Here is an 11459-nt window from a genome sequence, read left to right on the forward strand (position 1 = left end):
CTATATACATCGGACTTCCAATACAACTCGGAGTCCTGCCATGTGCAAAAGTTTGGTGACGACACTGCTATCGTGGGCTGCATCAGGAGTGGGCAGAAGGAGGAGTATAGGAACCTCATCAAGGACTTTGTTAAATGGTGCGACTCAAACCACCTACACCTGAACACCAGCAAAACCAAGGAGCTGGTGGTGGATTTTAGGAGGCCCAGGCCCCTCATGGAAACCCTGTGATCATCAAAGGTGACTGTGTGCAGAGGGCGCAGACCTATAAATACCTGGGAGTGCAGCTGGATGATAAATTGGACTGGACTGCCAATACTGATGCTCTGTGTAAGAAAGGACAGAGCCGGTTATACTTCCTTAGAAGGCTGGTGTCCTTCAACATTTGCAAAAAGATGCTACTGATGTTCTATCAGACAGTTGTGGCGAGCGCCCTCTTCTACGTGGTGGTTTGCTGGGGAGGCAGCATAAAGAAGAGGGACGCCACACGCCTGGACAAACTGGTGAGGAAGGCAGGCTCTATTGTAGGCATAGAGCTGGACAGTTTGACATCTGTGGCAGAGCGACGGGCGCTCAGTAGGCTCCTATCAATTATGGAGAATCCACTGCATCCAGTAAACAGTGTCATCTCCAGACAGAAGAGCAGCTTCAGCGACAGACCGCTGTCACCATCCTGCTCCACAGACAGATTGAGGAGATCGTTCCTCCCCCAAACTATGTGACTCTTCAATTCCACCCGGGGGGGTAAACGTTAACATTTAACATTATACATAGTTATTGTCTGTTTTTCTCCTGCATTATTATCAATCTTTAATTTAATATTATTTATTGTATCAGTATGCTGCTGCTGCTGGAGTATGGGAATTTCCCATTGGGATTAATAAAGTATCTATCTATCTATCTATCTATCTATCTATCTATCTATCTATCTATCTATCTATCTATCTATCTATCTATCTATCTATCTATCTATCTATCTATCTATCTATCTATCTATCTATCTATCTCCAGCTCTTCGTCACGATGCTGAAACTACAACTACTCGCCACCATTCTTCAATTACAGCACTTAAATCTTGCAGTACCACAGCACTGGTTTTGGATTGTGGTGTTTGAATTTCTAACAGGAAAACCACAGAAATTGTATTGTGCTATGGCTGCTTTGCGCTCCTCGCTCTTTACGTTGACACATCAGAGTAACACATCATAGCGTCCTGGGACTTAACCACCTCAAGCACTGCTTCCCATACAACTGATGAATAACACAAAAAGAAATACTGTACTTTTGTGAATGACAAACAAATGAAAATTGTAAATATCTAATATTTAATGATAATAACGATACACCCAAATTTCACGTTATTCTTACCAGTTTCAGTTCAAAAGAATAGACTTTCCAGTAAAATCGTGTTTTGCAGTGACCATCAAAAAACGTGAAGTCACTAGGAAAAGCAGGAATGGCTCTAATGCAGGAGTGTTTTACTAATGGACAATTGTATATTGTATGTCCAAGTATGAGTGACCTAATATTATTGTCATTCCTTATTACTTGACTGATTCCTTTAGTGAAGGCGACTTACAACATCTGAGATACAATTGGTTGCATTTCTTTTATTTTTCCAATTGATGCACAAACAGGTGAAGTGACTTGCTCAAAAAAAACAAAAAACTGTGTACATAAAAGTTACTTAGTTATTTCCATAGTACTTCTGATAGTCCCATTTAACCAAAGGCACTATACCTGACGCCTACTGTCTCACAAAATGTCCTGGCTGAAGCCGAGTAACACAGCGACAGTAGTTGTCACATGTATAGAAGTAGCAGCCTACAGGTGCCACCATGAGTTCACCCAAATTATGACTTGATCACGACCATCAGGTATCAGGAATGACCTGCAACATCCTTAAGGAAACACAGCCCCCCAGTGGGTTGCTGAGAGCTCTCTCTGCCATGAGGTCACCTCCTTGGACAGTATTTTAACTTATATCCACACGAAGGCACAACACCTTGGTCACCCTTCTACCTCAGACCATACAGTAGGAGATGAAACATTATCAAGCATTATGAAACATGAAATGAAATGAAACATTATCAAGCGCTCTGTCATCTGTGCTCTATGATCTGAGCCACATGTCCAAGACCAAAGCTCCACCTCACATACACAGTCGGACTCGACTACCTCCCTGACATATTACTCTCTGCTCACATCGGCACCTCCAGCTGGCCACGTTCACTCTGGTCAGTGGTAGGTGTGGAGTGGACTGTATTCTCAAATATTCCCCACAAGTACAGAATGTAATAATAATACTACATTTTATTTATATAGCGCCTTTCCCATGCTCAAGGCACTTCACAGAGTTTAAGATAGAACTGCAGGGTATACAGTATATAGCATTGTACTAAACCAGATAAATAAATAGAGAAGAGTAAGATGGTGAATTCAGAGAAAAGCCTAACAGACAACATAACTGATGATCTCGCACACACACACACACAGGTTACATTAGCATCTTGACAGAGAAGTAAACTGAGAGAAGGGTAATAAAGTCAGGTGGAGCTAAAAGCCTTCTTGAACAGATTTTTAAAAGAATTCATGGAGTCGTCTCACCTGATTAATTTCATTAGGTCATTCCAGAGTCTGGGCGCTATACAGCTGAAGGCCCTGTCACCCATGGAGTGTAGATTAGTGAGGGGCACAACAAGATTTCCAGAATCAGAGGACCTTACAGGGCAGACAGGCACATAGTGATGGAGGAGGTCACTGATGTAGTTTGGCGTGAGGTTATTTAAGGCTTTGTAGGTTATTAGTAGGATTTTATATTCAATTCTGGAAGACACAGGGAGCCAGTGAAGGTCAGTGGCGTCAGGAAGAAGAGTGTGACAAGCGCTCAGGGTGAAGAGAGTAAAGGAAGGAGCAGGCAGAGTGGACTAAGATGCAGGGCACTAACAGGTAGGCACTGAGCAGCCACACTGCCAAGTTGAAAGGCACAGATCTATGCAGAATGGCTCAGATAGACTGTACTTTTTGTTTTTCTTTGTTTATTTTTGTTCTGTATCTTTCAGTCCCCACACTTCTTTTAATAATTTTTAAATTTTGGTCTATTTTGGCGTTTTTTTGGGCGCTGGGACTGCTCAAGAGCACCCCCAACTGTTCATACAATCATAAACCCACCAGGATCAACTACAGTACACTTAATAATAACAGAAATGAAGTACTAGGGTGTTGTGCCGTGTTAGCCATTATGAATGTAGAGAAAAGCCAAGCAAAGTGACCCCTTTTATTGGCTAACTAAAAAGATTACAATATTCAAGCTTTCGAGGCAACTCAGGCCCCTTCTTCAGGCAAGATGACGAAAGCGTGCATATTGTAATCTTTTTAGTTAGCCAATAAAAGGGGTCATTTTGCTTGGCTTTTCTCTAACAGAAATGAATAAACCATCGCATGGCCCTCTAGCGGTCCTCGTGAGGATGGCAGCTCCACGGACCTCATTCCAGTCTTTCCGCGCCCGCCCGCCCGCTCACACGGCGTCACTTACTCAGTGAGCTTCACGTACGTCTGCAGCTCCGTCCGTGATCCAGTATCGGTTACACCGGCGTCGTCTCATCCTCACATGATAAATTCTTGAAATGGCTGACCTCTGTCAGATCAGAGGCTCGTGCGACAACATCAGCAACTCTCCGACAGCGCTAATTCATTCGTATAAAGTGTAGATGCTGTAACAACCTCCACAAAGGAATCGCACTGCTTGAATTCATTTCACACGGAATTAAGATGCAAGGTTGTTACCTCATTTGAAAATCGCCCTGCCGTTTTGACCGAAGCGCTGACCCGTAAACGCTGTAATTATGGATTGCTTCTAAAAGCTTTGAACCTGCTATTTCAACTTCTTCAATTATTCAAGACAGCCTCTCGGCGCTTTATGGCGAGTGATGGTGTTGTGTTTCCAACATAATTCATACAATTGCCATCAACTGATGACTGACATTAGTCTAATATTGCATGTGCCTTAAATAGTTAATAGCCTTCGGTATCCGCGCTCCGCTCCGCACAGTCCCGACAGAGCCGTCCACTGGTGTGGGTGCCCTGAAGTGTCACCCCAGGTGCTCATGACACCCTCAAAAATCCTACATCTATATGCCAGTCACTGGCAGCCTGTTCTTATTACACTCCTGTCTTCAAGTGTTTAACTGAAAGAAATTGCTCTGTCAGTTCACATGCCATCTTTTGTAACAAATGAATGTAACACGATGGTATGTCATTGAGAGTTCAGCGGTTTTCCCTCCCTGTTTCCTGTCTACTTCATAAAAATATTTTACACGGTCAGTTTTGACCAAAAAAAGGCATTCACACAAATGAACGTATAATTATAATAGTAATAATAAGGCTAGAGGAATTCAGTGCAGGTAGCAGACCGTGGTGAGTGAACTCACTCGCTCCGACTCCAGCAGTCATTCACTACAGAGATGCTCATTCATCGAAAATGGATGCCATTGGGATGTGAAAACAACCAAAACAATAAGCAGAAGCCAAGCCCTGCTTAGAGAGATCTGGGCCAGGATTCCCAGTTGAGCCCAGTAGAACCACTAGTACCGCAGCCATCCCACTCTACCAGATGTGTTCAGTGTTAGATGATACGTTAGCATTCTCAGTCCAGTCCAGGGTAGGACCTGCAGCAGTATAGGCTGGGGAGTGCGGGGGCCTCGGAGTTAGTTTAAGCCTCTGATCTGTTGTTTCTAGCCCATAATCTTCTGCTCCATTTTTTTATTTTCTTTTTTTTAAATAATTTTATTTATTAATTTTATTGTAATCATTCCATACAAATAGATCAATTTATACAAAAAAGAATTGAAGACAAATCAAACCCCACCCTTGAGAAGGAGAGCATGGCCAAAGGAGAATTGCTTAGGGCTTTTTAATAGGGCAAAAATAAACAAAAGAAAGGAAAAATATATATATAGGTAAATAAAAAATGGAGAAGGGAAAGAAATGCGGAAATAATTATTTACTTTCTGCAATCTTCAACAGCTTTATGTATAGCGGCCATCATGTTTTATTTGCCTCATTGGCCTCCTTAGGCATTTCAGCTCCAGGCGACATTGTTATCAACGCTGGGCTCTGGACATTGCAGTCCTTGAGGTCCAAATTTAAAGTCCCGTTGTCTTCTTTCTTCTAAAAGTGTGTGCTGTTTCCCTTTCTTCTGCTCTTCCCTCCCATCCACACATCTTGTGTTTCTCTTTATCTTCTACCTCATCGATATGCTCGTCTGTACAAGGCCTCATATCGACCTTCACCAATTCGGCCCCTCCCTTAACACTCTCACTTTCTCAGAAATCTCTTTTCAGTAGCATTTTATTTTATTTTATTTTCATCCAAGAACCCCACTCTTCAAAACATTCAGTTTAGGTCTGTCCACCGATCCCTCCTGTCTCTTCTGCAAGGCGAGCATCCCGGGTACATCTTTACTATGCATTCTGGGTTTTCTGTCCTGAGATTTCTCTTGACGGTCTCCATATTAATATCACTTCCTTCTACAAATTGTACTTACTGAGACCCCCCAACCCCCTTTCAGTTCTCAGCGTTGGCCGTGTCGTCATTACACATTTTAGCTTATTGCTGGAAATCTGACGTTTCTGTACCGTTGACACCTTGGCAGGCCTCATGTTGTGATCTCTCCGTGGTGCTGATCAATGGCTCATCTCCTTTATATTATAGAAATTCTGTGGTTGCCGTCGCTCTCCTGCTCTGCTTTTTAAGTCCTGACTCGTTTGCCTCCTAAGTTTCGCTCAGGTCACTTTCCTTTTAGATTTTTTAACAGGGCACATCTTGTGAGTGTGTTTGGAGTTGTATTTTTATTATTATTACTGCATTTACATATTTGTTTTTCTTTTGATTGTTTATTTATAAATTTTAGTTTCTTATTAATGTTATTTATTTAAACTTCAACAAATGTTTCATCACAAAAAAGAATGCTTTACTTGCATGATTGAGATGTTGTATACGTATGCTAACATACCCAATACCCCACAAATGACCCCCCCTTTGATGTTAGGTGCTTATATCAACACATTCAATACCCCTAAGCGGACCACCCCAGTTTGATTTTTTTATTTTATTTTATTGTAATCATTCCATACAAACAAATCAATTTTTACAAACATAAGATTGAAAACAAATCAACCCCCACCCCTGAGAAAGAGAGCTAAGCCAGCAGAGGAAAACTTAAAGATAATAAAAATAAGTAAATAAATGAATTAATAAGTAAATAAAGATAAATGGAGAAGAAAAAGAAATGGGGGGAGAATCTGCTTCCTAAGAGCTTTAAAAGCTTATTCTAAAACGTTATTGATCAGATCCTGCCAGGTTTGGAAACATTTCTGCACAGATCCTCTAAGTGAGAATTTGATTTTTTCCAATTTCAAATAATATAAAACATCAGTTACCCACTGACTTAAAACAGGAGAGTTAGGATTCTTCCAGTTTAGCAAAATAAGTCTACGTGCCAATAATGAAGTAAAGGCAATGACAGTTTGTTTGTCCTTCTCCACTTTAAGCCCCTCAGTGAGCCCACCACACACAGCTGTTAGTGGATTAGGAAGGATTGGGACCCCAGTGGCGGCTCGCGTATAGGCACTGTGGAACTGCAGCACCCCCTATTTCCACTTGATATTATCGATAACATTTAATATAATGAGTCCTTTTTTCTTTAATTCTTTTTTTATACTTGTACAATATATAACCCTTAAGCTTAATGTCAGTAGCCATCCCCCGTTTTTGAAAAAGATACAAAAATCTTTGTATGGAACTCCAGTGGTGTGGTGTTTGGCTGTTGTGCGCATGCGCACATAGGGAGCTGCACGTGAGGCACCGGCGCTCCCGCAGTGCTCACCCTGGCGTGCTCGTGGAAGGTGGTGTTTTGTTTTTTACTCCGCGTGTGTTGTGCTTAAAAACCGTGTACCATATTCTTGAATGTGATAAAGTGTAGAATTAGATTATCATCCTGCTTCCAGCTGTTCTATTTGATTCATTTTTTTTCCGGTTTCTGAATAAATTTTCTTTTTATACATGTTGGTTTCCATCCATCCATCCATTCATTTTCCAACCCGCTGAATCCGAACACAGGGTCACGGGGGTCTGCTGGAGCCAATCCCAGCCAACACAGGGCACAAGGCAGGAACCAATCCCGGGCAGGGTGCCAACCCACCGCAGGACACACACAAACACACCAAGCACACACTAGGGCCTTTTACACAATTTTAAAACAAAGGCTAAAAATTTTCTGGAGCAGCACCCCCACTAATTTTAGGTACAAGCTGCCACTGTGGGACCCCCAGGCCGTCTGAAAGGTGTTTAAAGATTTTGGTCCAAAACATGTGACCCAGTGTGGCTGGGACTTGATTGCAGCATTCGCAGGTTGGATCTCACCCTGGAAACATTTTGGACAATTTTAAATGAGACAGATGTGCTCGATATATAATTTTGAGTTGAATAATTGTATGCTTTGCGGATATGGAGCTCGAGTGAATTCTCTGCATTGCTATCTTCCATTCCTTTTCTGAGATGTTCAGTGAGAGATCCTTTTCCCATTGTCCTCGTGGATCTTTGAAAGGAAGGGACTGTGAAATGGTATTATATATTAGAGAAATGCTGTCTGAGTCCTTGAAACTGAGAAATATTTTTTCCAGCATAGAGGGAGGTGAGGAAAATCGGGCAGGTCCTGTTTGACAAAGTTTCTAATTTGAAGATAGTGAAAGAAATGTGTTACTGGGAAAGTTAAATTTGGAATTGTTCGAAGGATGCAAAGATGTTGTCTATGTACAGATCTCTAAGTGATTTAATCCTAAATTTTTCCAGACATTAAAAACTGCACGTTTGCGGGGGTTGAAAAAGGTGACTCTCGTGCAACGGTGCCACTGATAAAAGATTCTCTGTCTTAAAATGCTTCCTACATTGGTTCCATATTCTGAGTGAGCAAAGCACAAATGGGTTGTTAGTATATTGGCAAAAATTTGCATTTATTGGGGCACAAAGCAAGGAATACAAATAAGTACTACAGGATTTTATTTCTATTACAGACCAGGCCTGTGTGTGTTCATCTATTTGTGTCAATGTCCAGGTTTTTATAGTTTGTATGTTTGCTGCCCAGTAATAAAACTGAAAGTTAGGTAGAGCCATGCCGCCTTCTGCCTTAGGTCTTTGTAGGGTCGCTCTTTGGATACGTGGATGTTTTGAATTCCAAATAAATGAGGTTATGGTTGAATTTAATTTCTTTAAAAAACGACTTATTGATATATATTGAAATGTTTTGAAATAAGAAGAGAGGCTTAGGAAGAATATTAATCTTAACAATGTTAATTCTTCCAGCTAAAGTGAGATGAATGGTTGACCATCTATGCAAGTCTTGCTTGATTTTTTTCATACAGACTGTGAAATTTTGTTGATAAAGAGCTTTAGGTTTTTCTACATATATGAGCACGTTCAACACCCATTAAATAAGGAAGTGATGACCTTGATTCCACAAAATACTAGAAACCCCCCAGAGCAGCAGCCTATGCCAGCATCTCCACACCAGTTTAGCTCCAGTCTGTCTCTGGGCCCAGTTACAATCACTCGTTAACCCAGCAAGTCTTTCGCGATACGGCAGAAAAACCCACCCACGTGCAAACTTCCCAAAGACTTGTGAATTCAGGATGCTGGACATTAGCGGTAGCCGCGCTAACCACTGCGGCACCGCGCATCCTTTAATTAGGCAAGGAAAAAAGATAAAAGGAGCAGCTATGATATATAACTAAAGAAACAAAACCAGAAAGGACTGATACATCAGCAAAGGGCCGGCGCAGTGCTGACACTTCGGGTTCAGGAGACTGGGGTCAACCCCCATGGTCAGCGTCAAGTCCTCCCCAGTTTGCGTGAATCGTCATTCAGCTCTCACCTCCACCGTTCGTTTTTTCCTACTCTCTATAAGACGTGCTTATTCACTGCATGGTTCACATTTATCAAGTCTTTTCTAGAAATATCCTGATGTTTTGAAATCAGCCATGCAAACGAGACGGGTCAAGTTACAATGCAAACCGGAGAAAGAACGGAAAAATCGGAGTGCGCCCAAAGCCGAGGAGACCGAGACTTACTCTTTAGATTCGATTGACTGTTAGATTGAGTAAACTGCACGATTCGACGCTAAATACAGATTTTGCACAAGTCAGCGTCCCATCATTATTGATATTAGAACTCGTGAGTAGCTGTCAGATAGCTACGGCGCCCACAAACCCCGGTAAGCCGCCCCCGTCATGCCCCGCCGCGGCGGGCTCCAGAACTCACCGCTCAAGTTGGCTCCGTTGCTTTGTGCAGGTTTGACACCGGGTCTGTTACCCTCCTGGGTCAACGTCTGGGTGCTGGTGGAACAGCCCATGCCTTCTGGGAATTTAATCCTGATCAGTGGAGCAGTAAACTACAAGGCAAAACTGGAAAAGAAGGGCAAAGGTTGCGGAGCGGAGAAACGGAGGCTTCGTGTGCGTGGATGAGGAGCGCTGTGTGGCTCACATAGCCCGGCTGTCTCGTATGAAGGGCGGAGGACGGGTTATGCTGGATTTTCAGCTGTCGGTGGACATCATTATTCTCCATTAACCTTTGCTTCACGCCTCAGCTGAACTTTCGGAGCGCCTACTTTTCTGTACTGTTGTGATCGGTTGCCATAAGAACAGCAAAGCTGCGCATCCCAACCTGGACGGCGCCTTCCCGTGCGCGGGTGCGAGCACGCGCGGCCGCGGGGTTAACCGTTTACTGCTGGCCCGCACACTCGCTGCTGGGGTTCAAAGATGACTGTGCAATAAAAGTGCGATCGCGCACATGCGTAACTACGGGACACCGAATCTAAGTAGGCTTACTGTATATTAACACTTAGATATGAACACGCATGAGTGACGGGGCGTTCAACATGTTGGTGGTGCCCGTTAAAAAGAAACGGATCCTGTTTCGTTATTTGTTTGGAGATTCGGTTACAAACGACTTGTGCTCACCACATTCGCACATATACTTTAGCATTTTGAATAATTCAACGGTGCCGCATAATGACAAAGGAATGAATAGCTCGTTCACGGGGGACATAACGGTACAGCCGGGCTAGTGCCGACCCCCCGGTGCTGCTCTGGACCACTCGGTGAGATTCGGAGGCTGTGCCCTGGCTATAGAAATAACGGTGAAAAAAAAGGGTTTTCATTCAACATCAGCTAAACTAAATCTGGAAAGAATGATAAAGGAGCATAAATAGCAGGGCAGTGCAGACTTACTGACCAAATTATTAGGAATCACAACAGCAGTACTGGTTAGGGTCTCCTGTTGTGACATGGACTGCAGCAGATGTTAAAAACAGCCCTTTGAGATTCTGGTTTATGTTGTCATGAGTGTATCACTCTATTTCTGCACATCCATTCCACCACATCCCAAAGGTGTTCTTGAATTCAGATCTGGTGACGGGCAAAGGCCACTGAAGAACACTGAACTCATCGTCACGTTCATGACACCACGCAGCACGAGAGGGCCTTTGTTTTGTGGCGCGATGCATGACCATCCTGGAAGCAGTCTTTGGAAAATGGTAGTCATGAAGGGACGCACACGGTCAGCAACAATACTCAAAATGGCTGAGGCATTCAAGCGATGATTGATTGGTATTAACAGGCCCAAAGTGTGCCAAGGAAACATTCCAGACACCATGGCACCACCTTCAGCACGGGCGATTTATATAATGTCAGATTTGGCTTTTTTTCTGTTTTTTTGTGTTGTTCCAATGTACATAAAGTAAATAAACATGTGTATACCAAAACATTTGTAATTGCAATAATTTTCTGGGAGAAATGGTGCATTTTCAAGGAAAATTCCAGGGGTGCCGATAATTTCAGCCATGACTGTATATACATACATATAAAAACAGAGAGAGAGGTCATGACAGATCGATGTAAACTGCAGATGACAATATTCTGAATGAAGACAGCAGCTCATCACCAAGGGCTCTCATGATACTCCAGACCCCTCTGTCTTGTGGCTGATTTATCAAATACAACCTCACTGAAAAGAAATGCCTTTCTGAAACGGATTTTGTTTTTTTTAAGGTAAGTGGTTGCACAAAATGTATTTAAATTCACAAATATAAACAGTGGATTCAGAATGTACTCAGAGTCGTTCACTTTCTGCACATATTCTAGTGGTGTAGATGTATTTTAAATGGATACATCAATCTACACTCAATATCCCATAATAAAAAAGTGAAAAAACATGTTTTCAAAAAGGCTTACAAATGTATTAAAAATCAAAAGGTGAAATCACTTATACAAGCATCCAGACCCTTAATTCAGTACTTTGTAGAAGTGCGCGCTGCTTTGACGCTTCTTGGACTCTACACACTTTGCACGCCTAGATTTGGGCCGCTTATTCAGTTCTTTCCGGCAGATCCTCTTAAGCTCCACTTA

The 11459-nt window shown here is 42.5% G+C and overlaps 1 protein-coding gene across 1 annotated transcript in view; it reads right to left on the bottom strand.

Moving 5' to 3' along the window:
- LOC114663526 (fibrous sheath CABYR-binding protein-like) overlaps positions 1-9743 on the bottom strand; it is a 36908-nt gene extending 27165 nt beyond the window's left edge. The window contains exon 1 of the mRNA XM_028817320.2: positions 9316-9743. Within this exon, the coding sequence (XP_028673153.2) occupies positions 9316-9406 (91 nt within the window). The 5' untranslated portion in view covers positions 9407-9743. The remainder of the gene's footprint in view (positions 1-9315) is intronic.
- Between the last annotated feature and the right edge of the window lie 1716 nt (positions 9744-11459).

This window comes from Erpetoichthys calabaricus, chromosome 13 (assembly GCF_900747795.2).
Source record: "Erpetoichthys calabaricus chromosome 13, fErpCal1.3, whole genome shotgun sequence".
Classification (NCBI taxonomy): domain Eukaryota; kingdom Metazoa; phylum Chordata; class Cladistia; order Polypteriformes; family Polypteridae; genus Erpetoichthys; species Erpetoichthys calabaricus.